Source organism: Rattus norvegicus, chromosome 1 (assembly GCF_021556685.1).
Source record: "Rattus norvegicus strain SHRSP/BbbUtx chromosome 1, alternate assembly SHRSP_T2T, whole genome shotgun sequence".
Classification (NCBI taxonomy): domain Eukaryota; kingdom Metazoa; phylum Chordata; class Mammalia; order Rodentia; family Muridae; genus Rattus; species Rattus norvegicus.
The window spans coordinates 190065001-190091307 of record NC_141534.1 but is presented as its reverse complement, the minus strand read 5'-3'; the positions used below and the strand labels follow the sequence as shown (position 1 = coordinate 190091307).

General features: G+C 45.3%; 2 protein-coding genes across 15 annotated transcripts in view; one reads left to right on the top strand and one right to left on the bottom strand.

Moving 5' to 3' along the window:
- The window catches only part of Prkcb (protein kinase C, beta), a 331348-nt gene that overhangs the window by 1060 nt on the left and 303981 nt on the right, over positions 1-26307 (bottom strand). For 4 of the 12 annotated variants that reach the window (XM_087624854.1, XM_087624933.1, XM_087624946.1 and 1 more), the window contains one exon: positions 1035-5743. In XM_087624854.1, coding sequence (XP_087480980.1) covers positions 5585-5743 — 159 coding nt within the window. In that variant the 3' untranslated portion in view covers positions 1035-5584. 12 annotated transcript variants of the gene reach the window in all.
- Positions 6693-13814, top strand: LOC134483820 (uncharacterized). 3 transcript variants are annotated; one of them, XM_087607714.1, is made up of 4 exons: positions 6693-6834; positions 7154-7231; positions 7453-7539; positions 12655-13814. In XM_087607714.1, exons 1-4 carry the CDS (start codon positions 6768-6770, stop codon positions 12780-12782), a joined length of 360 nt encoding a protein of 119 aa, XP_087463840.1. In that variant the 5' UTR covers positions 6693-6767; the 3' UTR covers positions 12783-13814. The 3 variants fall into 3 exon arrangements, with proteins under 3 accessions (XP_087463840.1, XP_087463845.1, XP_087463847.1); XM_087607719.1 differs by having other exon boundaries at positions 6701-6834; positions 12617-13814; XM_087607721.1 differs by lacking the exon at positions 7453-7539 and having other exon boundaries at positions 6722-6834; positions 12617-13814.

Sequence of the window (26307 nt, the reverse complement as noted above, 5' to 3'; positions counted from 1 at the left end):
CTCAATGACAACGCCTGTGGCCAGGAGCCGACAGAGAGAGAGAGAGAGAGAGAGAGAGAGAGAGAGAGAGAGAGAGAGAGAGAGAGAGAGAGAGATTGCTCTTAGAAGGCAAATGACGATGTAAGGAGAGCAGCTCAGTGTTCACTCCAAGAAGCTAAACACCACCCACCTCACCTTCACAATGTCTGAGACTCACTGCTGACCACAGACAGCCTAGCTGGTGCCAGAACTGTGTCAGATTTGGCTCAGAATTGGCCAGGCCCTTAGGGTCTACTTAACTCCTATTTTCGATTCAGCCCCCCCCCAAAAAGAGATTGGTGAAAGTTGGGCTTTGAAATGCTGCCCAAAAGCTGAACACAAGAGTAGAATCTGGGTCTTCACTAGCCAGAGTCTCTCCAAAGATGGTGGTGATGTGCTTCCATAAGAAACAATACAAAACTTAAAGCAAGAGCTATGAAGGAAAGCTTGAAAGATGAAACTACTCAATTCTTGGAGTAGGTAACCTGGCCAGCTAGCTTGCCTGCCTGCCTGCCTGCCTGCCTGCCTGCCTGCCTGCCTGCCTGCGTCCAGGAGTTGGTGACTAGTTTGAGGCAGGTTCTACCAGAGAATGTGGATGTGGGTGACTTTATGATGTGCTGGTCTCTCCAGGGCCCCTGCAAGCCTATTAGCCCTTCCCAATCTCACCTCATCTGTCTGGAGAAGGCAAAGCTGATGTCCTTGTCTCCCACTGTTGAGCATATGAGAAAATAGGTCAATGAAGGGACTTGCCCAAGCCTGTGCAGTGGGATGGAGATTTATATCTGACCACATAGCAGCTGATTTTCCCCTCATTACAACTACACTGGCTGGAGAGACAGCCTGAAGACTGTTTTCACGGTTCCTGGGATTCACTAGCAACACGTAGGTGCCTGGCTGAAGCCAGGGGTGTGTTACACAAGAGTTTACTGGCTGATTCACTTTGGTTAATCTTAATAGGTTTAGCCCCTAATGGAGACTGGCTGATAAGAATTTCCTGTTGCTAGGCTCTAACCTACTTCTTTCTGGATGTTCCCCTGTGACAGGTACCTCCTATTAGGGTGTCTGAGTAGGGTTATGGGACTGAGGGAGACAAATTGGTGTCAGAAGGTCATCTGGAAGAGGGTAGTATAGAAGACAAGGCTAAGGCTACTCATGAAGCTGTTTCCTACATGGTGGGTCATCTCTTGTGGGGACCTGTTCATACTGGGCTTTTGTGTCCAGGCTTGGGCACTCCATGTTGCTACTTTATGTATCTGGAGGGGAGCTTGGATACCTTCTGCCTCTTTAATACTGTTTCTCTTTCTTGATCCTTTAAGCCCCATCCTTCTCATTGTCTTCAGCACACTTATGCTTTGGGGAATTTGCATTGTTTTTCTCCAAGAGGGCAAGGTACTTGTCTGTTTCTGTGCTATTGTGTTTCCAATGCTACTGAGCACACAACAGACTGTTCATAAGTACTCATCAAATCGATAAAGAAGACTTCATTAAAGGGGTACTTCCTAGCTTTTCCTAATTCCTGAGGCAGATTCCTCTTCACATTGAAGCAAAACTGATAGCAGTTATTTTCATAGGTCCTAAGGCTTATGTAAATGGAGTCAGTGTGGAGTCAACTATGTATGAGCACGAGGTCTGGAAGCCACAACGCTCTGTGTGTACAGAAAGGCAGACCTGGGGGCAAAAGATAGGCAGCTCCTCTTTTGGGTTCTCTTTCTACCCAGCTATCCTTACCTGAGAGCATGTGACAGAACTTCCTTCCTACCAGCTCCAACTCTGGAAGCCTTTTTTAATTTGCTGTGCTTCAGTAAGCCATGTGTTCCAAATAAGAATTCCTTTTAATGAGTTTCTCTCATGAGTAGGCCTTCCCATGAAAATTCTCCAAAATTTTACCATACAATGTTGAGTGGGAATGGGCTCCTTTGTTGTGACAATTCTTTTGAGAATTGCATCTGAAGCCACGTGGGACCAGAAACACCCATCCTAGGAAGAATGTTAATTCCACTGGCCTGCTTTGGGTCTATCATGACCCCATCCTTTCTTAGAGGAGGAGATCAGTAAGAAATATACAAGATTTAAAAGTGGATTCTTGGATCCAGACATATGATTGGTCACAGTTTTCAGCACCTTTAGTTAAGATTTCTTTTATGTTTTTTTCTTCAGTTCTCCCAGAAGTTAAGTATGTGTGTGTGTGTGTGTGTGTGTGTGTGTGTGTGTGTGTCTTTTAAGTCTGTTTCAGATGGGCTAGAGGGATCAGGATGTAACCAGCAAGGGTCACATGATTCAATCATCAGTGATCTAAAAGGAAATGGTATTCCCCCCTGAGGGCCTGCAGATAGCCGAGTGATGGATATACAATGAGAGTGGACACTGCAGACTCAGTGGTAAGTTGTACAACCAGTTAGTTCCCTTTCTCCACAAGACATGGGCACCTGTTCATGTTGTGGGAGCTTCTAGTCAGATCAAGTATGGAGCTTGTGTCATTGGCCTTCTAGAAGAGTCCATCCCACCTCACTCTTTCTCTGCCCACTGTAGTACATGATTGTTGTAGACATCTAGGTGGAAAGAATGCTGTCAGCTCCAAAACATGGTCTATCAAGAGACTAAGAAGCTGTGAAAACCTCCATCGGAAGATTTTCTTAATAAGCTCAGAGACTTTAGACAACAGCATGTTTTCAATTACTTGTTTTACGGCCATCTTTCCCACAGATGGTATGCTGGGGAAAGAGGGAGAAGGAGATGGACTGCATCTTTATTATTTCTCACCAGGATCCTGGCACCCAGCCTGGCACACAGTTGGTGTTCAATAAATGCTACTTGAATGGATGGAGGATACAAAAATGGATGGTTGCAAAAAATAAATAATTTATTGTTTGGATAGAATTGCAAAATATTTCATAAGAGATCTTATGTGATGAAAAGTGTTTCTTGGCTTCCTCTGATCTAGAAAACTGGTGGAAGAGGAAGCAGTGGGAGGTCTGATTCATGATCCATTACTTTCTCAGAAGCTTCTCTGACCCACCCTCATCAAACTAAGGGAACAGACACTGCGGCTTGCGTATCTATTTCTGACAACTAAGGACCTTAAAACATAATGGTAAGAATCTGAAAATGTAGAGCGTAGTGTATATATTTACATATACTATCTATCTATCTATCTATCTATCTATCTATCTATCTATCTATCTATCTATCATCTATTCATCCATCCATCTATCCATCCATCTATCCATCATTCCTTCCTACACTGTTTCTAAGGTTGTCTCAGATCACTTGCCAATGGCACGAGGTTTCTCTGTGGTTTTTATTCTGAGCATATGTCCAAGGCCTGGTGACCCAGTGACCAGATGAAAGACCCTACATAACTTGTCTGAGAGTGGACACATGGCTCAGAAATATTTGTTTTGTTACAGAACAGACAGAGTCCTTTGTCAGGGGTCAGGATACTTGTGTTTGTATCGCCACTGACCAACCAAGCAGGAAATTATTTCTACTCTACAGATGCCAGTTGCCCCAATAACAGAGTGAGGAGCAGGATTGCCCTGGTCTCTCTTGGTAGCTAATATCATAAGACTGTCAGTTAGGACAACAAGCTTGCTTCACATGATCTAAGCAGGACATGCCCCAAGCTTAAAGCTGAGTTGCAAGAGTCCAGGAAAGAATGAACTATAAGGGTCTTTGTCTCAGCAGAACCCCAAGGCATAGTCTTCTTAAAGATGAGATATACTTCAAGGATATGGTCCTTTGGAAGCTTCTGTGTGATCCCGCTGAAGCAATGGAGGACCCAGACATCTTTTGACCTGTGGTAAGAATTCTCCTCAGGACTGTGTGAGAAAAACAGGGTGCTAAGATATAGGCAAAGGTAAGGGGCCACCTGCCATGCCCATCCGTTCAGGAAGAAATGAAGTCTCTCCGGCTCCAGGGGCTCCCGTGGACTTCTGGGAGCTCATTGAGTTGCTTGCTCAAGGATGCTCAAATTTGGAAGAGGGGTAATTTTGATGAGAAGCTTAAGGGCCTTGGGAATGTTCCTAGCTTGACTCTTGTGGGAATGTGGTCTCTGAAGTCTGATGGTATGGGAGGCTCCAGCCTGTCTATCCCACCCCATTCCAAGACATCAGGCATCCTGAATAGTCTCCAGGTCCTACTCTCTGGCTGGTTAATGCTGAAGCTAATAAAGATCCAGCTTTAACCCTTTTCTCTTGGATTCCTTCTTTAGAGCCTACTCTGAAGTGTGGGTCCTCCTTGTTCAAAGGGAACGTTTTTCTTTGAAATAGGTTTTCTTCTTTCCTTCCTTCCTTCTTTCCTTCCTTTCTTTCTCTTTCTCTTTTTCTTTCTTTTTTCTCCTTCTTTCTTTCTTTCTTTCTCTTTCTCTCTCTTTCTTTCTTTCTTTTTTTATATTGTATCTTGATGCTAGGAGAAAATTATCAGAACAGATACCGAAGTGCAAATAAACATTCCCACAAACATCTTGCAAAATGACATCAAACTGAAGAATGCACCCATCATGGTTTGGAGAGATGGTGTCTTTCTCAGAGCACACAATTACTTCTCCAACACCAGTGGTATATCTAGACAAGTCCCCACCCCACAGGCAGAACTCTGCTGGGTTCCATAGCCGTCTTCTTGGTTGAACAAAGCAGGGCATTATGGTTAATAACATCTGGACACAGATTTTAAAGCATGTGTAACAAAGTGAGTAATTTTTTTCTTTTTCTTTCTTTTTTTTCTTTTTGCATTTCAATGATGACAGAAATTAAAAAAAAAAGCAAGTAACATTTGAAATGTAATGTAGAATCAGGGTCCTTTAGGACCTTGCTAGAGTGACCATGTGGTTCTAAGAACAGTGCCAAATGTCATTCTGGAGTAGTTTGGGGGATGAGGGTACCACTATCAGACACACAGTATTAGAAACTACAGCAAGGTGACAGCACACAAGCTAGTTGCCTTCGACCCTGGAAGTGCTTTTAGATGGAAACTTGTCTAAAAGCGCATTCCTTTTTTCCCCAGGACTTAGATAATCTTCTTAACATTGAGTTAAAAAAATAAAAATAAATTTTTATTTTTAGCATGTTCTTTTCAAAGCTCCACTGCCTCCAGAACAGGCAGCGTGGAGGGATTCCCTCTAGGGCAAAGCAGCCATATACTTGGATTCAAGCCAAGCTCCCAGCCGGGAAGGTGGAAGAATGTTGCTAGCATTTGGCTCGTCTATCCATTTTGTAGGAAGGATGTAGACTGGGGGTCAGGGTAAAAATGGCAGTGCAGAGGACCAGGGAGAAAAGCAAGCATTTTCTCTCCCCTGGGGGCCTGTGAGCCGACATGCTAGGGATGCACATAGTAGGGCTCTGAGCGTGTCTCGATTATGCAGCACTTTCTACATGCCACCTGCATAATTCCATCTCCTCGAGATGCTCCAAACTACTTGAGGACATTTGGGTTCTGAAACATGGCCACTCTAGCCTCATCAGAAAAGAAAACACGGATGTAACTTGGCAATGGAAAAGAAAAAAAATGTCACCATGATAGCTGTTGAGCTTGAATGACAGAAATGAAGGACGGAGGTCTACAGATCTACTTAGCTCTTGACTTCGGGTTTTAAAAATTCAGAGTTAACAAAGGAAAATCCTTCGAATTCTGATTGGTCAATATTCCTGATGACTTCCTGGTCAGGAGGTGTTAGGACTGGTGGATGGCGGGTGAAAAACCGGTCGAAGTTTTCAGCGTTTCGCCCACACTATGAGAGGGGGAGAAAAGAACTTGTGGTGGGTGGAAAAAAAACAAAACAAAAATAAAAGCCAAAATAAAACAGAACTGAACGGAACCGGGTGTGGTTTTTCTCCAATCCCTTCCCTTCCGGAAACGCAGAGAGGCTGTTTCAATGATCCGAAATGAGAGCAATGTAAAATGCAAAATTCTCATGACCTTTGCTACACGACCTTGGGCTCCCAGCTTTTGGGTGCTGAATCTCTCAGGTCACTCCTGGTTTCCTTTTGGGAAGTCAGGAAAGGTACACCAAAGGCATGAGGAGGTGGGGCTAGCAGCATGTGGCATGTCCCCACCGAGTCACCCACCCCCAATGAGTCAGACAAGGCCATCTGTTGAAAGACATGAGATTAAGGTACTTCCCATCTTTAATGGGTGTCAGATGTCAAATAATGACATTCATACATCACCTGGAGAGCTCAACATTTATAGCAGCAGATCCCTTAAAGTGCCATCCTGCTGCTCTTGATCAGGAACTATAGTTGCTTCTAGCTCAACAGAATATAGTTTTCAAAATCAGCCAATGGAGGAAGAACCCAAACATAAGCTCTCAGTGTCACCACAAAGTCCCAGATAGCTGGATTAATCATTGGCCCTTAATTACAAGGTTCCAGAAGGTAAAATCACTCTCTCTCTCCAAATAGGAAGACCTGGTGTGGAAGGAAATTCGCATGCACACGCTAAACTCCTGCCCAAGGAGAGAGATGAACTACTATATCAGAGTTCTTGCTCTTGTTGCGTTCCCAGCATAGCCCATGTGCACAGACACCCTCAGGATTCTAGTGTTTACAGGAGGCGTTGCCGTTTGAATGTTCAGTGTCTCCCATATGTGTGAGGGTTCAGACACTTGCTCCTCAGCTGATAACATTGTTTTGGAAAGTTGTGACAGGCTTAAGAGGCGGAGCTTTGCTGGAGGAAGTGAGTTATTAGATGCAAGCTATGAGGTATCATACTCCGGCCATACTTCCTGTGTGCTCACTGCGTCCTAGCCACTGATGGGCTGTGACCAGCCACCGCACACTCCTGCTGCTTATCAGATATTTGATCGCGACGATGAGGAAAGTAAGTTATGCAGGAGGCAACATCAATCTAATTCTATTACAGTATCAGTCATAATAATGGTGGGTGATCTGTATTGTGTGTTTGCCACAGCTGGGCCCCCGGCACAAGACTTCACCCACATTATCTCTCAATGGCCTTAGGGAGTATATCATTACTGTGACTTTATTGAATGTGGAGTTCTATGTTTGAGGAACTGGTCTCCAGCTGCAGGTACTAACTTTAGAGGTTACAGAAACTTTGGGATTGTGGCTTAGCGAGTGGAAGTGGGTCACTGGGGGATTGAGGGCAGGCCTTGAAAGTGAGATACACTTCTGCTTAGGTCTCCACACTCTGCCTCCAGCCCACCATGATGTGACCAGCTACCTCACACTGCTGCTGCCGTGTCTTCCACATCAAGGTGAGCCAATATCCTCAGGAACTGTGGGTCGAAACAGACCTTTCCTCCCTTAAACTGCTTCCACCAGGGATTTAACATGGTATCAGAAAAAGGAACTGGGGTTGGGGATTTAGCTCAGTGGTAGAGCGCTTGCCTAGCAAGCCCAAGGCCCTGGGTTCAGTCCCCAGCTCCGGAAAAAAAAGAAAAAGGAACTAATGCAAATATTATCTCCCATTTCATAGATGTGGAAACTAAGGCCAGGAAATCAACTCCCCAAGGTCAAACTGCTAGCAATCACAGTGCGGGATGTGGAGCTGGATCCACCTACGGTGAGAGCCATGTTCTCTGCCCCCACGTTTACTAAGACAGCTGGTACAAAGTGGTAGACTGGAAGGTGTGGTGGGGCAGAATTGTGAGTGAAACCGTGGGTGCTGAGGTCTCTGCTTTGATTGACAGAGAATATGGTTCTCTCAACAGCAGGGCCAGGATGTGGGAAAATTCAGAAAGATGGTGATTTCCGTTTTGAGATATCATGGTTTTGAGAGGCCAGCGCCCGTCTAGCTGAGAACCAGAGGGAGTCAGGTGTTGTTGGGCTCTGGGGAGAGAACTTGAAAAGAAACCTTTCAAATTGGCACACTGAGGAAGACATGGTGGATAATAACAAGAATGACCACCAGCCACTTCCCATGCAGCTGGCATGCACCGCATGGCTTTGTTCACGGCACCCTTTAAATCCATAAGGATAATCCTTCTAGGCACAGGTTTTCCTCCTACTGCCAATGATTAAACTTCCATCAACACTGTCTTAGAGCAAGCAGGGGAACCAGGAGAGAGCAACTCAGATATGCTAAGGACTGAGAGAAGCCACTTTGGGCAGATGCACTTTGGGCAGGAAAGTTTGCTGAAAAGGAGCCATTGAATTTGGCCTCTGAGAGCGAGCAGAAGGGACACTGGGGACTGTCACTGAGCTCCTGTCATCAGGAGAGTGAAGAGTCTCCACAGAGCCTTCGCAAAAGGGATGGGATGGGCACTCTGAGGAAGCCAGAGCTGAACAGAAGAGAGCTCTGGGTTCTGTGCCCTGCAACAGGGATCAGAACCTTGGCATCTGATTGCTTACTGGCTGAACAACTCCGAGGACATTTCCTCTTGTGTAAAACAGGGACAACTGTGGGTCTTCTCATGTGGGGTTGTGGTGATAACAACATGAAGTGACATGTATGACAAGGGCCTGGAACTGTTTTCTTGTTTCCTTTGTGAGTCATCCCCGCAGTGCATGCTTCTGACAGGGGTTAGTTCCGAGCTACTCAAGTTTTAAATCCCGAAGACACAGGCTTGAGGTTTTAAAGCTCTTGTTAAAGCTCACATCTTTGTGAGGCTGGAAAGACAACTGAGTTCGTAAAGAGCTTGTCACTCAAGCATGAGGGTCTGAGCTCTATACCCAAGCACCTACATAAAAACCCAGGCACAGTGGAGGGGGCCTGTCATCTCAGCTGCTGGCCAGGCTGCTTCAAAAAATAGAATAGGAAGCTGTTCAGCAAGACATCCTGCTAGATCAACCTTTGAACTCCATATGCACACACATACATGTGCACTTGTGCACCAAAGCACCACACACACACATCACACACACACACACTCTCTCTCTCACATACACACACATACACACACACATCACACACACATCACACACACACACATGCTCACCATACCACACACACACACACACATGCTCACCACACCCCCCCACACACACTCACATACACACACACCACACACACACATATACACACATCACACACACACACAGAACACACACACACACATGCTCACCACACCACACACACACATACACACACACATCACACACACAGACACAGACACACACACACACACACACACACACTCACCACACAAGTGCATATCAACTTTAATAGAAGAAGAATATCACTATTGGGAAAGAGTATCTTGTATTCACTCTGCTATGGGAAATTTGCAGGCACAAACTTGATAAAGCTAAGAGTACTCAAAAGGCAAATTTCAGATGATGCAAAGACGCAAACGTAAGAAAGTTGCAGAAAAAAAAAGCTTGAATAAATGTACTTATGCTTTGAGAGTGAAAAAGACATTTCAAAAGGGTCAAAACCAAGATGTACCAAAGAAAATTCTGTCTAGTGATGTTAAAAACTGAAAAATGTATGTGTAGTTAAAAAAAAAAAACAACAACAAACCCAAGCCTAAAGGTTAATAGCTAACTAGATAAAATGTATTTACGGTGCCTGCTACAGAAAGGGGCTCTTTAACTTGTAAATATGAGTTATAAGTTAAGTGATTATGTGCTAGGGAGGAAAAGATAGCCCAAAGGAAAATTATATAAAGGCAAAAAAAATTAATATTCTTTCTTTTTTTCTTTGCTTTTTGGATTCAGAGAATTGAACTGAGGGTTTCAGATACACAAAAGAAGCACTCTACCACTAATCTAGATTTATAGAGTGAGAAATCTATTTCTTGTAAAGACTTACATTTGTTTTAAATTAGTGCATATGTGGTAGGTATGTGCACTTAAGTGCAGGTGCCTAGGGAGGCCAGAAGAGGGAGTCAGAGCTCCTGGGGCTGGAGGCACAGGCTACCCGATGTGCAGACTGGAAACAGAACTTGGGTCTTCTACAAGAGCGACATTGTGCTCTTAACCACTAAACTAGCTTTCTAGCCAACCTGAGAAAACTACTTTTAAAGAATCAAAATACACAAAAGGTGCTCAGATGTCATTTATAATTAAGGAAATGGCCCTGAGTATATATATGCTTTGTGAAGGAAGGAGCGGTGTCAGTTGGGTGTCTCAGACAAACAAAAAAGCACTGAAGGCAGAGGCAGTGTATGAGCAAACGTCCTGAGGCAGGGATGTGTTTGCCACCGTCCTCAGTGAGGGTAGAGTGGGAGCAGAGTGGCCAAGGGGTAAGAGGGACAGGAGAGGTCACAGAGAGGGACAGGAGCCAGAGCACGATCTTCATGGCCATGCGCATGAGTGGATTCCCATCTCCTCTTGATAACCTGTAAGTAACATGATGGTTGTGTTTAAATCAGATCTGCAGTGTCATCTACAAAGGCTGTAGGTGACAGGGGTGACACTGGAAACAGCCCAGGTAGAAGACTGTTGCAACAGCTGGCTGAGAAAGGATGAGGGCTCGGTGGGAAGGGGGCTGTCGGGAAGATGTGTTTGGGCTTGACTATAAATCATTTGCATTCAGTGTTGACAGGATCTGAGGGAGGAGAGAAAGGAGCTGGTACCTTTGAGTCTCTGACTTTAGCTAAGTGAGGATCACTAAGGGCCGGACATATTTGCAGGGAATGGGATTGATCCATGAGGGAACATGGTAAATTGGAGATTACAGTGCTGATGCCAAGGAGGATGGTGGGGATGCAGTGGGATGAAGGGTATTTGAGGGCTACATTGGCACCAGGTACAATGAATGAGAACAACTATAATTATCCAGAGGGGAGAAAGAGTAGGCAGGGTTGTGGCAAATGGGCCAAGTTGAGAGGGCTCACTGGTAGATGGCATATCATAAGGGATTTCTGTTGCTGTTTTCCTTTGCCTTGGATGTCAAGACCCAAAGGAGCCAACACCGGAAGCTTGTTAGCTGAGACACCTAGAGTCTTCAGGAGCTGTTTTTCTTAAAAACCATCCACTTCCCATCCCCACTTGGAGGAAGGCCGCTGATTTGCAGGGCTCCCCAGAGGCTGTGAAAGGAGCTGAGAAACAGCTTCTAGCAGTTCTGCACCCCTTCACCCCCACCTCTTCCTAGAACAATGGAATCTTTAAGTGAGATAGCACAGAGGAGACGCTGGGAGCAGGGGTTAAGCAAGGGGGCCATGCTGCTGTGGAGCGTGATTTCCCTGCTAATCAGCAGCTTACGGGCTGGCAGATTACAGCCTCCCTGTTAAGTGTTTCTATGTTTTTCAAATGGAGCTGTCACTGTCCATTAGTTTCAGGGGCGCTCCCTAAATGGAGACGTCAGCCCTTGGGAGGCAGAGCCCGGGATCTGTTCTACGCCTGCTGTGTCCTTGGAGAGAATGGGCAGCTCGGTGGCTGAGATCTAATTATCAATGTAGTCTGGACCACACCTGCCTCCCTGGCTATCCTGGGTAGAGACTTGAGCCTCATTTAGCTACTGGCAGCGAATTCAATCTCCTTGTCTTCAGGGTACACCAGAGGGACCTCTGGCACAGAGACAGGGGATGAAGCCAACTAGTGTGTTTAAACACAGGCACCTATTCCAGGGCCAGAGGGAGCAGTTTCGCCTGATGGAACCATGCTCACTCGCAGATCTACAAGCCTAGGTAGCAAAGCTGAGCTTTGAGCTGTTAGAAGGAGTCATGCCCAACCCCCTCTGGCTTCTGTTTCATTAGGTTGCCAACAGCTCTGAGTGTGGCTCCTGAGCACAGGGCCGGGGCCGGAGTGTGGTGCAGCAGTAAAGCACGCACTGCTCATGCAAAGAAGCTTGGGCTCCACCCCGCACATGATGAAAACAAATGGTGTTTGCTCAGTTATGCCAATCATAAGGATCATTCAAACTGCCAAGACACAGTAGAACCCACGTCCTTATCCCAGGAGCCACCTTCAAAGACCCCTGGGGGGTTGCCTAAAATGATAGATGATAACGACAAACTTTCTTTTTTTTTTTTTTTTCGGAGCTGGGGACCGAACTCAGGGCCTTGCGTGTGCTAGGCAAGTGCTCTACCACTGAGCTAAATCCCCAACCCAACGACAAACTTTCTATAAATGTTTTTGTCATTTAACTTATAAATTAGACATAGTGAAAGATTAACAAATAAGAATAAAACAGGTAAGTTATAACGATATGTTTGCATTGAAAGTTTTTTTTTCCCCCTGACATTCTAATGGTAGTTGTTAACAATGTAATGAAAGGAAACCATGGATAGTGGGAACACTCTAGGCCTTTCTCTTGCCTCCCAGTGCCCAAATCCCACACTCCTTTTGTTTGTCTGTTTTGTTTTTAAAACAGGGTCTCACTGTGTAGCTCTGTTTGGCCTGGAACTCACTCTGTAGACCAGGCTAGCCTTGAATTCACAGAGATCTGCCTGCCTTTGCCATCTAAGTGCTGGGATTAAAAGTGTGCACCACCGGGGCTGGGGATTTAGCTCAGTGGTAGAGCGCTTACCTAGGAAGCGCAAGGCCCTGGGTTCGGTCCCCAGCTCCGAAAAAAAGAACCAAAAAAAAAAAAAAAAGAACCAAAAAAGTGTGCACCACCATACCTGGCCTCAAAGTCCACACTCTTTAGAATGGTTTTCTACAGGGACTTTCTAGTCTTCTGGTCCATTGCCCCTGTACTGTTCCCCTTCAGCCTGTACCATACTAGAGCCAAACTGGGCTGTTTCTGTTCCTAGGATGCTCACATGAGCCTCTCATCCCCACCTTCATCCAGGATGTTGCCTCTACCAAGAACCTGAGCCTCTCACCTGCCTCACCTCACCCCGCTGGTTTCTACACATCCTGACTCCTGAAGGGAGTCACTTTCTGGACAGCGTATCCTGGTCACCTCTATGTTCCTAGAGTGCATGTGGACACAGGATGTTAACCCAAGAATAATTACAGTGAGGAGGAGGAGGAAGAAGAGGAGGAGGAAGAGGAAGGGGAGGAAGAGGAAGAGGAGGAAGAGGAAGGAGAGAAGGAAGAGGAGGAGGAAGCAGAGAAGGAAGAGGAGGAGGAAGAGGAGGGAGAGGAGGAGGAGAAGTAAAAGAAGAATCTTCTATTAACCAATAAGGAAAACAGTTAAATAAATAATGACACATCTATTTGATGTATCACCATGCAAAAATCTTTGAAAGTTAAAAGAAGATGGAGAAGAACATCACACAGCATCATTTTCTATATAATCTCTAAAAGCACACAACGTGCCTTTGCTTCTATACGTTGCAGTGTGTGTGTGACAATCAAAGGCTTGTCAGAGGCAGGGTCTCCTTATTGCCACCTCCTGTGTATCTCAGACTCCAGACTGACTACAGCCCTGAGCATTTCTGGGGTATTCCTGTGTCTAGCCACCTCCTCTGGCTTTATGGGGACTCTAAGGTCTGAAGTTCTAGCCCTTAGCTGTTCTGGAAGTGTCACCCACTGAACCACCTCTCTAGCCTGAGAAGGGTTGTCTATTCTTGTTTTGTTTTCTTTTTTTGTCTGTCTGTCTGTCTGTTTTAAAAGACAGGGTTTCTCTGTGTAGCCCTGGCTGGAACTTGCTCTGTAGACCAGGCTAACCTTAAACTCAAAGATCCACCTGCCTCTGCCTCCTGAGTGCTGGGATTGACCACAGGTGCCGCCACCACCCAGCTTGGTTTTTTACTTTCCTAATTTTAACTTAAAAATAGCATGCTCTTGAATATCCTAGTAAGATCACCAGTGTAAGGGGAAGCCCTGGGTCCTGCTAAGACTGAACCCCCAGTGAACTAGATTGTTGGGGGGATGGCGGCAATGGGGGGAGGATGGGGAGGGGAACACCCATAGAGAAGGGGAGGGGGAGGGGTTAGGGGGATGTTGGCCCGGAAACCGGGAAAGGGAATAACACTCGAAATGTAAATAAGAGATACTCAAGTTAATAATAAAAAAAATATTGAAAAAAAAATAGCATGCTCAGTTCTGTTTTCCTCCAAGTATGTTTAAATGCCCCCCCCCCCGGAGAAGCTGTTCTCTGTCTCCTCCAAATCAGATAGCTCATTTCTTGATATTCCCCACCAGGACATCCTGTTCTGTGTGATCAGCAAAACACAGTAACTACTCAATCTGCCCCACACGTTAGTTCATCCGTTCATTCCATTGTTCCACTATTTCCTCTATTCCCAGCTAGTATATAAGACCCACAAAGGCACACTCTCTTGTTTTTGTTATTCTTCAACATTCCATTTCCAAGGCCCAGAAAAGTCACTCCAGACTATTGAATGGACCCACAGTGGTCCGTTCTGTGCCTATGGTGAGCCGGGTGTGGTGCAGAGTACCTCCAAGCATCCTGTCTCTTTAATCCACTGAGAACTCCAGAAAGGGCTCATTGTATAATACGGCAGTGGGTTAACAGGGCTTAAGTGTCTGATTGATCCCACAGGTGACAGATTCAGCCCCTTCTACCAGTCATCTCCCTTCATAAAAACAAACTTTTAAAAAGCACTATGAGAAACAAAATCTCATGGAATTCTACGACCCTGGCCTCCCATCCCTGCCCCCACCCCGCTCGGTGTGTAGTATGTACGTGCAGGTAACATTGGTTTGTGGGTTACACATGCCTGTGGGGTTGCACACTGTGTAAGTCCATGGAGAGGTAAAAGGAGGGTTTTTGGTGTTGTTCTAGGCCCTTGAGATGAGGTTTGCTTCTGAGCTGAAGCCTGTCATTATTTTGGCTAGCCTGGTGAGCAGCTAGCTGTCAGGATCTGCCTGCTCCCCTTTCCCAACATTGGGGGTACAGGCACAAGAGACATTAATATGACCCTAACCATGAATCTTGTTAGCTTGGCTATTATGTGGGTGCCAAGGACTCTAACTCAGGTCCCCGAGTCCTTAGTTTAAACTACCGTGCTGTTTCCCAGGTTCCAGACTCTAATCTCTCATTAAATGACTGCTTTCGCTGTGTTCTGGGTGTCTGGGTAAAGAACTGATGGATGCTTTTTATTCCTTAAGCAGGTTTGGAGTCTTTATTCTTAATGTGCTTTTTAAGAGAAACTAGATGAAATGCTCAGTAAACAATTTCCACGTCGACAAAATCTCTTGTTCTCTCCTCTATCCCTCACCCGTTCACCCGAAGTTCACGCCGGTGCCCGAAATTAACTCTCATCACTCCTATCCTTTCTATTGTCTGCCTTTAAACATCCAATTCCCACCAATCTGAGAGATAGGCAAGGAAAAGATTATCTCACCTCAACGGGAAAACTGAAAAGTTGACAATGAATGTGGGGTCTCGTGGAGTAAATGAGGAGAGGCAAGATCCAGAGATTCTTTGTCTCAGTTACAGGTTTTCTATAGCACCCCACTTTCCCAGAGCATGCACAAAGCACGGCTTTGTAAGCTGAGATGGCCTGAGAACCAACCCTAGCTTCACCATTCCAGGGGACATGATCTGCAAGCAAGTTAGCTAAATTCCTAACATTCACTTGTTCTAGACGGATCTACCTCGTACGTGAAGTGAGGAGGTGGGGGATGCTTCAGACTCTGGATTGAAGACTTCATTTTTAATGGTGCTATCATATTATGATCATTAACAAGATTCACTGTGAGGGTCATGTTCCTTATTAAGGTTGGCCATCATTCTTGTGAAGTTTATTACCGAGCCTAAAAGGAAGCTTTGTACTTGAAAGTTTTATATAAGTTCAAATGAAGACGGGAGTTGGATGTGACTTCCTGTATTAAATACAAAAGGCTCATTTGGTTTTGAAGCTAGGTAGCAACTGAAATAGTTATTATGCCTCTCAGAATGAGGTATTTGGGTCCTGCCCTTGACATTCTTCTGTTGATTAATTCCTTAGAATCTTAATAATTCTTTCTCCAAACTCTAAGAAGATGAAACAGAAAACTTGTTAAGAAAAAAAAAAAAAAAAGAAAGTGTAATCAAACTGTTAGAAGAAAAGTCGCCGCCATTGTTTTTTGTGCATCCAATATTTAGCACAGCAACCAATAGCCAAGGGCGATTGACTCTGTTCTGGACGGTGGGCATATGGGATGGGCATGGTGTGCTCTGGCTAGTGTGGGTCTCAGAAGTTCTGCCACAACCCAGGCAATACAGAAAATTCCACGTCAGTTAGTCATGAGCATGGTAAGAATCTGCCATTTAAGCCCTGAGGTCCAAGCCTGGTGAGATATGGGGGTCTGTAAGATATGGAAGGACCTGTGAGGTATGGGCTGTGATATATGGGGAAGAGTTCTGAGGTGTGGAAGCTGTGAGGAATGGAAGAGCTGTGAGGTATAAAGAGGCTGTGAGGTATGGTGCGTGAAGATTGGGGCTGTGAAATAGGAAGGTGCCGAGCAGTATGAGGTATGGCAGTACTGTGAGGTATGTGGGTATGAAGACTGGAGCCTGTGACGTATGAGGGGCTTGAGGTATACAGGCTGTGAGGTATGAGGGAATTATGCAGTATGGGGGGCGGTGAGTTATGAGGGGCGGTGAGGTATGGGGGCTGTGAGGTATGAGAGCGCGGGATGGTGAGGCGGTGAGGTATGGGAAGAGCTACAAGGTGCAAGCGGGACCTAGGGCTTCAGTTAGAGATTAGTGGAAAAGATGCATGCTCAGACAAGAAGGATCCATTTCCGGTCCCAGCGAGACTCAGTCACTTGGAAAGACATTTTAAGCAGCTAACATGCCACTTCTGAGTTGTTGTGGAAATGGATTTGGGGAGGGAGCTACTTTGAGGTTATTTTTAAGAATATGTACTTTGTAAATAAATAACAAATGGGCCTTGTTGTTTCCCTTTCCGGGTCATGGGAGGATCTGAATTCTCCAAATTCTACTGTCATTGGACATGGCTTCTCATAGAGTTGGAGCTTTTAGGCAGAGTAGCTGGGGAGACAGGAAGCCCAGTAAACAGTGCTTCATAAAAGCAGGAAGAGGGATTTAAAAGGAAGAGAGCTGGGGGGACATAAATTGCTAAAGTGCTTGCTATGCAAGCATTAGGACCTGAGTTCAATTCCCAGAACTCATGTAAAAAGCCTCACACAGTCACACACGCTTGTCATCCACTATTGGAGACAGGCACAATCCTGGGGCTCACTGGCCAGTCTGCCTATGCTAATAAGGTAAGCTCCAAGCCAGTGAGAGACCCCCCCCCAAACTCAAATAAACATAAATAAACAAACAACAAATAGACAGAGCTTGAGGAATGACACCTACGTTCTACAGCCTCCAGTCACTCATGCATTCACACACATATGTGCATCAGTACACACACACACACACACACACACACACACACACACACACACGGAGTAGAGAGATTCTGAACTTAGCTTATAAGTACCTCAGTTCTTGGATGCTGCAGTTCCTTATGTAGAATGTAGGCATGGCCTATGTACATGTTGTATATGAATCAGAAGACTCAGGAAACCTAACAGGATGCAAACACTGTGCAAGCAGGTATTATCCTGTTCCATTTGGCGGATGATGTCATGGTAGTGTTCTAACATGTTCTACATAGACACAAAATTTAATTTCTTAAAAAGAGCCATCCAAGGGGTTGGGGATTTAGCTCAGCAGTAGAGCGCTTGCCTAGCAAGCACAAGGCCCTGGGTTCGGTCCCCAGCTCCGAAAAAAAAAAAAAAGAAAGGAAAAAAAAAAGCCATCCATGGTTGGTTGAATCCATTGATATAGACCCTGGGGGCAGAAAAGGTCCACAGCAGGCATGTATTCGAGAACTTATTGAAAGAATGAAGCGGAGTTAGGTGTGTTGATAAGTGTTTACTTCAGGGCAAAGAAGCTGAAGCAAGGAACAGAAGCTTTCAGATGGGATTGGAAGTGGAATTCTGAGCTTCTATCTAGGTTGGCATCTTAATTGGATAGTTTAAAAACAAATCAACCAAGATTCAACTATTTGTTCCTCTCAGGCAGTGTCCCAGGGCATGGTGCCCCATGGTAGGCCTTGTGAAACGGGCTTATTCCTGATGACCCTGAAGTAACAAGATTTTGTTGAACATCAGGTAATGAAAAAAAAATCAACTATTTTTAAAAATAATTTATTTCCATTTTATGGGCATTGGTGTTTTGCCTGCATGTCTGTCTGTATGAAGGTGTCAGATCTGGGAGCTACAGACAGTTGTGAGCTGCCATGTGGGTGCTGGGATTTGAACCTGGTCCTCTGGAAGAGCGATCAATACCCTCAACCACTTAGCTATCTCTCTAGTCCTAAGATTCAACATTGTGTGTGTGTGTGTGTGTGTGTGTGTGTGTGTGTGTGTGTACATATATGTGTAGAGATGAAGTTGTATGTAGTTACCTGCTGTACTTGTATGGGATGTGGCATGTTTTGGGCTTGCATACGTCTCTACAGACGTGTCCCACAGGAGCTTGGCTGTAAAAGGTCACTCTAAGACAGGACAACAAGGCTTCTAGCAAGGGGGAATTTGAGACTTAATTTCACTGTATAACCTTAAAAAAATACCCCTTGGTAGTTTTATATGTGTATATACTAAATCTTAGTCACTACATTATCTTCTCTCACCCTGCCTACACTGAAACCCTTTTCCTTCCCAACAAATCCCCGTCCTCTTCCCAAGTCTTTTCTGGGTGTGTGTGACTTACTGAGTTAATTAGTACTGTTTGCATGAGCATGGGCGGGTTATTATTTATTGCATTATGAGCAACTTCCCTGTGGCTATACCACTGGAGAATGACACCCTCCTTCCAGCACTCATAGCAATAATCAGGAAGGAGAGGAGCCTCAGGAACACCCCCCACACCCCCCACACACAATACTTCCATTAGGAGATGTTGAGGGGCTCAATCCGGGCTGCCCACTGCATAGCTTTGGGTGTGACTGGAAGTTTGATTTTCCAGATTTCCTTTAAAGGAAGATCAAAGTATGAAGTAACGAGGTCAAGAAAGACCTCAGGCCTGCGAGAGCAGGCAATTTCCAGGTCATTGATGACTCAAAGGGAGAAATGTCAATGGAGTGGTGGGAGCAGATTGCACAGAAAAGAAGGAGCAAATTGTCACTAACCAGAGCCAGCAAGAACCAGCAACCTTTCCTAACTGTTTATGCAACGTTCAATGAGGCAGTCAGCGTCAGAGTGAAGAGGGGACCTTGTATACCAGAGAAGAGGTTTTTAAGATGGAAACAAGTGGATGTGTAACGAAGGAAGAAGGTGGCAGGAAGGAGTTAGAAGACACAGCTTGTGTCTTGTCTACACTGCAGACATCTCTAAGCAATAGAGAAACACATCCTTTCTTTCTCATTATGCTTTGGTGAGCTAGGAATAGACCTAGTCTCTTGGCTCAAGGGGACAGATGACCCAGGTCAAGCCAATTAGCATAGTCCACCCCCCCCCCGGTAACATGGAACAGAAGGGAAGCATATGGCCTAATAATCCTCAACCTAGATTACGTCTATAGCTACCAGGAATTTTAGGAAAAAGAAGCTCTTTCCAGTGGAAGTTTCTGGAACTTCCAGGAACTAAGTTGTTTGTTACCATATGCCTGTTATACAGTTAACCTTGAAGATTAACTTGAACACATCAAGAGATGTCAAGAGATCAGTCAAGTATGCTTCCGAGTGTGTCGATTCTTTCCAGAGACAACTAAACCTTAAGGCTCTGACCTAATCAATGATTTAATCCACCAACAGACTCAAAATTTGAATGGACATTTGGAGGTGGTGGAACTGTGGAAGGTGTCTTAATTAGGGTTTCATTGCTGTGAAGAGACACCATGACCAAGGCAACTCTTACAAAGGATAACATTTAATTGGGGCTGGTTTACTGGTTCTGAGGTTCAATCCATTATCATCAAGGCCTGAGGCATGGCAGCATCCAGATAGGCATGGTGTTGGAGGAGCTGGGAGTTCTACGTCTTGTTCAAAAGGCAAACAGAAGAGTGGTAAAGCCCATGCTCACAGTGACACATTTCCTCTAACAAGGCCATGACTACTCCAACAAGACCATACCTCCTAATAGTGCCACTCCCTGGGCCAAGCATATTCCAATCACCTGGAAGAAGTAGGATGCTGGGAATGTGCCTTTGGCCCACTCTTTTCTTGTGTCTTTCTGCTTTCTAGCTACCATGAGATGGGCTGCTCTGCTCTATTGTGCCCTTCCGCTGCAACGTTCTGCCTCAGACAGCCTCATAGATAAGGAAACAGCCAACCATGAACTGAAGTGTGAGCCAAAAATCTTTCCTCATGAATAGTTTCTGTTAGAAATTTTGTCACAAAAGTCAGGGTCTAACTAGCCCAAGGACCACAAAGTCTTCTGAGAAGCACAATTGGTTAAAGGTAGAAGAAGCAATCAAAGGAGATAGGGAAACAGAGTCTCCTTAGCACTGTTTGAGTCTCCATAGCCACACCTAAACATTGAGGGGTTTCCCTTAAAAGTCAGCTTGAATCAGGATCCTGTCTGCAACCACAGGAAGTCTGGTTAATGTGGAGAGAAACTGTAAACAGATGTTTATGGAGAGATAGGATGGTGGCGTTCAGAGCAGGAATGGAGAGAAGTCACACGCTGAGATCATAACTGTCAACAGACCGACACACTGATAGAACAGGATAGTTACGCCTATGCCTCAATTTTTCTAGTCACTCAGGAGATGGTGTCATCATCAGGGAACAAGAGGGTCAAAGCTTGAGTGATAAGAAGTTGAGAAAAGAAGCTTTAGGGCTTGCCCAAGGGACTTAGGAAAAGATGGCCTAGAAGGCACAGGGCCCAGCTGAGGTCACAGAGCCGACATCTGTGGAGGACCAGAAGCTTCCTTACTGGCCATCTTCATTCTTCTAGTAAACAGTAACGCAGACGTTAAGTTATGGCTCAGTTTGACTCTCAGTCCACTTTTCCTTTTGATAGACTGTAGTAGAAACTGACATCCTTTGGAAAGTTAGTTATGACAAATGATGTTTTGCTGGGGCACACAGGTGGAAGGATGTCTTACTAAAGCAGACACCTGAAAGAATGTTTTCCTGAAACAGGTTCAGGTGAAAGAAGGTTTTGATATAGCAAACACGTGAAAGGACCTGGGATGAAGAAGTATAACTATGACCCCGCAGACAGTGGGAGGTGAGCACTGAGCATTGGCTTGGTTTGCTCTATCTTGCTATTCTTCTCTCTTAACATACATGTATTTGTTCACCTTCCCTTTGTTCACGCTATCATTGTCGAGCTCAAATTGTGGTAATGCCACCACTGAGAGAGACTCGTCCAAGTTCCTGCACCAGCTCGACACTTCTGTAGCCTCACCTTAGTCCCGTTGGCAAGCCTGGCAGTCATCAGAAATGAACTACAGCTGCTGGTTCGTGCCTGGTGTCTGCCTGCTTAGAAGGCTGGTCTGCAGCTGCTGAGTCGTATTGGCATGGGACTGAACTGCTGAGAAAGAAGACCAAGCTCACTGCCTCCCCCAAGGAACTATTGCCGAACAGGCTCACTTCCCTCATATCCCAATAACTTTTCTCTTCTACTACCTCTGCTGGGTGGTGGGCTTGAGGAGAGGTTGAATCCTTAATAAAGTAGGTTGCAAAAAAATGTATGCCTTCAGTGGACAGTCTCCCTGGATCCTCTCTGTTCTCTTCTTGGGTGTTCTCTTGCCCTTTAGTCATGAGCTTTCTGGGATATTGTGATTATCATTATAGCTTAGGTGGGTTGGCCAAAGAGTCAAGAAATGGTCCTACCAAATATTTACCCAGTCAGGCCTAACCTGCAGGGAGGTAGGTGAAGTCAAGATTAGACCAAGAGAATCGTAAACCTCACATCTGTGTGGCTGAGTCTGATTGATGAGGGAAGAAACATTATAACTGGAAAGAGCTCTTTGGGGGATTCTGAGGTGAAGGGTAAGACTTTATATTAACTGATGCTCAGACTTAGTCTCCGGGTGACCAATGGCATATTATTTAGCTCATGGGTCTGAGTGTATCTCATTACATGTATAGGAAAACAATGTTAACTCCTCTCTCCGGGGGGTATTGTAGGAGTGCAATTAGCTTAGTTAAGTTCACACAGGTCTACATTCTCTAGGAAAAGTAAATGATTTGACTAACATGACTGACTTGTTATAGTTATAAATAGCATAATAAATACAGCCCTGAATCTTTGTTCTGTTATATTCCCTGGATGAGTCACGTAGACAAATCTCTGGCCCTCTGTTCATCTGTTGGATGGAGATGAATTCCCTTTCCAAGGCAGGCTTCCAATCCTTGACTTGTATCACATTCCACTAATTACTGCCAGACATCCTAACAGTTCCATGCTTTCTCAGAATATGGGAGTGTCCCATCCGTCATTCCAACTCAATGGCTGACTTCTCTTCCAGGACTCAGCGCAAAGCCACGCACCTGGCAAGTGAGTCTGGAACTCTGGTCCAGGCACCTGCTAAAATTCCAACTATCTGAAGGGAGCCTGATTGGATCCATAATTTAATGGACTCCCTGTGGGGACAGGGAGCAGAGAGAGAGAGAGAGAGAGAGAGAGAGAGAGAGAGAGAGAGAGAGAGAGAGAGAGAGAGGGAGAGGGAGAGGGAGAGGGAGAGGGAGAGGGAGAGGGAGAGGGAGAGGGAGAGGGAGAGGGAGAGGGAGAGGGAGAGGGAGGGAGGGAGGTGGTAGGTAGGTCTCAGGCTGTGAGGTCTCAGGCTGTGTTTCTAAATTCTGGGCTACCCGTCAGCTACTATATGAACACATCCTAATATTTTGTTACAATCTCTGCAAACTCTGCCTCCATAGATAAGCACGTAGAACCTCCAGAATGGAGAGTGGAGTTATCCCTTCTTTCCAGAGCCTAACCCAAGATCCTCCTTTTGGATGCTGCCCTGCCCTGTTCTAAGTCCACGTATGCTGTCTCTGTTAGCCTTGAAACCCAAGCTTTCAGAAGAAGGAAATTTGCACCTTTTCCAGTTGTGCCAGTGGACTGTGAAAGGTGTGAATACACGAATTATTTGCTACAGTATTTTAAAAATAAATGTGAAGTCATTTGGATTGCACAAATTTCCAGCCTTTTCCTATTATGTAATAAACTCCATTAGTTGTCAAGGCTCTCTTCCATTAGTGAGAGCCTTACCAGGTGATTCAAATTCATCCAATAATTTTCCCATGGACTTTTGGCAGTACAGAGATCAGAGTTTGCGTCCTGGCTCTGCCACCCCCGCTAGACTGTGAATATATTTTTAACTTCGCCTAGCTCCCTGGCTCATCTGAAACATGGTGATAACAACACCTAGGCCAAAGAGCTGTTGTGAGAGTTACACGAGGCAACACCTGAAAGACACGTAGGACAGTGTCCACCACAGGCAAGAACTCAATATGCTTTCTAACACGTTTGAATAATACAGGTTTTATGAGAATTACTTTAAGTCACAACGTTCAAACAGCTATTGTCCCCTTGAGTATTTGGTACTTTGGAGGTGTTAAGTTGGAGTTAAGTTCAAAGCTTAAATAAATCATACTGGGTAGAAGTTAGATCCCTTCACTAAGCCTTGAATTTGGAGTCTGAATAACAAACACACAAAGGTTATACTTTCTGGCTTCGATTCAGAAATGTCAAGACATCAAACACACCTTCCACCACATGCACACAGAGACACTTGCTCATACTGTATAAAGGGCAATTGGGTCTGGAGGAGAATGTCACAGGAACGGAGCGGCAGCTCATTACAGAGCACTGAAGCTTTTGACTTCGTAAACAATGCTTTCAAGTGACAGAACCCCGGAGAAAGCAAGTCCTGTGGGTGTGAGCTGTTCCGGAAGCAGTGGCACCTTTGGGCTCTCAGATGGTATGGGCAACTTGGTATGTGTATGCATCTGTGTGTGCACGTTTTCCCATTCATGTGTGTGAGTGTGGGCACACGTGCTCTGTGATCCGCACATGGAGGTCAGAAGACTACTTCATGTGTTGGTCCTCCACATCTCTTATTTTGGGCAGGGCCTTCTTGTTGTTCACAGCTGCATAGACCAGGCTAGTGGACCCTCAGGCTTCTGGGGATTTCCTGTCTCTGTCTCCCATCTCTTGGGTATTACAAAACCATGTTTCTGTGACTAACTTAGACGTGGACTCTAGATATTTGAATTTTGATCCTCATGCTTGTACAGGAAGCTCTCTACCAACTAAGCCATCTGCACAGACCTAGCCGATTCTGATCATATTTTTGGAAAATTGCATGGAACCCAAAGGGCTTGGACAAGAAACTCTGCAAGGGGCTTTGTAGCTAGAAAGATTTTTAGGTTCTTCTGATGTGGAGATGTCTTGAAATGATGAGGCTTTATGTAAATAGTGAAGATAAGAATACTTGGGGTTGGGGATTTAGCTCAGTGGTAGAGCACTTGCCTAGGAAGCGCAAGGCCCTGGGTTCGGTCCCCAGCTCCGAAAAAAAAAAGAACAACAACAAAAAAAGAATACTTAACAAGAGCAGAAATGACAAGAGTCAGCCTGTGGAAGACGTGGGAGGCCTGACATGCAGGCTAGGAGAAAAAAAGAGACCAAGCATGCTATTTTGTCTCCATGGGCTGCATGTTTGTTCATAAGACAATGCAAGGAGTTAGAGAAAGATGGTCTACTTGGGTACTGGAGATTGAATGCAGGGTCTCTTGCATGCCAGGCAAACATTAGTGTGGAACTTTATATTTAATGGTCTTTTAATTTTTTAATTTGAGACATGTAACACTATCACACAGGCTAGCCTGAATTCATTCCAATCCAGGCAGATCTTGAACTTGCGATCTTCTAGTCTAAGCCTTCTGAGCAGCTGGGGTCACAGGCCGATGCCAACAGGACCAGCTGAAAGGTGATCTTAAATTTTACTCCTCAGATAGAATTGATAACCGAACTACTCATGTTTCCAGGGACTAATGGCGCCACATGCACCAGCAGGAGTCCAATTCACATGTCAGCACTCAAGACTCCATGGTCTTCATGGAGCGGGATGTCCTGTGGTTGCCTTACCTTCCCCATGCCCTTCAGTTAGCTGTTACTGCACTGCTGGCTGGACAAGCTGGTCCCAGGGTCATGGTAAAACACAAACATGCAAGAAGGCCCAACGCCCAGGTGCCCCCTACCTGCAGAGCAACATTCTAAGACGCATCTTCCAGGCCTGAGAATACCTTGGCCAAAGCCCTCAACAGTCATCTAGACTGTGGTATGCTCTCACTGACAGAAGGAATATAACTTACAACCTACAGGATGACCAGAGCCTATTCTGTGGTCTGTGAGCAGTGCTCTGAGCTGCAGGCACTCTCTTGATAGCTATTCTCTTGGTTCACACTTCTTCCACCAGGACCAAACTCTGGGCTACTCTCTCTACTTAAAGAACAATCGTGTGATCCACAGGGATTCCTGTTCGACCATCCTTTGTACCACAGAGGTACCAGGAACTGGAGAGGAGCTGAGGATGCTGAAGTGAGCATCACCCTAGAGCAGTGGTTCTCAACCTTCCGAAAGCTGTGATCCTTTAATACAGTTCCTCATGTTGTGGATCCAACCATACACTATGTTTCTTAACTGGAATTTTGCTGTTATGAACCAGAATGTGAATTTCTGATATGCAGGGTATGTGATAGGGGTGACCCTTGTGAAGTCACGACCCACGGGCTGAGAACCACTGCCTAAAGGCTCCCAATCGGTTCCATCCTGCCTTTGTTCCCACAGCATCCTGCCTGGATTGTTACGAGATTGCACAACTGTTCTCAATTTCACCCTCATCCCCTCATTAGACAATATAATTCTTTTAAAGCCCAGTGGTAGGCCACTATTTCTCTACTCACAGGTTGGATTAAAAGCCAAAGATCTTGTAGTGCTCAGTACCATCTTCCCCTCCCATGGCCTCTCTGTTTTTTCTCCTCACCCACTGAGCTCAGATGCCCAGAATCTGCTGTCCACCAGACGTGCGTGGCAAGCTTTGTCTTACAGCCTTTAAATAAGTGTTTCTAACACTCTTCATGCCCCAGTCCTCAATACATACACAGCTCCCTCCCTCATCTCCTTCCTAGATATGCTGAAGGGTCACTTTCTCCATGATACATTCCTCTCACCTTATTTAAAGTCTCTTCTTCCCCATCCTGGACACCCCAAACTCCATGGCTGCTTTTGTTTGCTCTATAGTGCTTATTAACTTACAATACCTTACTATTTCACTTGCTTCTCTGTGCATTACTGGACTTCTGTTTCTGCCAGACAGCTATGGATTTCTGTACTATTTATTACTGTGTTCCCAAGACCTAGCACACTACTGACCTTACTGACCTCTGCTATGGTTCCTCGTAGCAAATGTACTTATGTACCTCTGAGTCCTCTGCTCTACCACATGTTCAATATGGTGGGACACACACTACCACCTGTCTCCTATTACATGCCGACCACAGCAGCCTAAGCCATATTTTATCAGAACACTGATCTTTACCATGCCCTCCCTTTGATACCACCCTTCTCTTACTATACA

What these genes read in the sequence shown, in the direction of transcription:
- LOC134483820 (XM_087607714.1), top strand. Translation starts at nt 6,768, where the DNA reads ATGGGCTGTGACCAGCCACCGCACACTCCTGCTGCTTATCAGATATTT. An exon ending in TGATCGCGACGATGAGGAAA is followed by an intron (nt 6,835 to 7,153) that starts GTAAGTTATGCA and finishes ACTTCTGCTTAG; the next exon opens with GTCTCCACACTCTGCCTCCA. An exon ending in GCCGTGTCTTCCACATCAAG is followed by an intron (nt 7,232 to 7,452) that starts GTGAGCCAATAT and finishes CCCATTTCATAG; the next exon opens with ATGTGGAAACTAAGGCCAGG.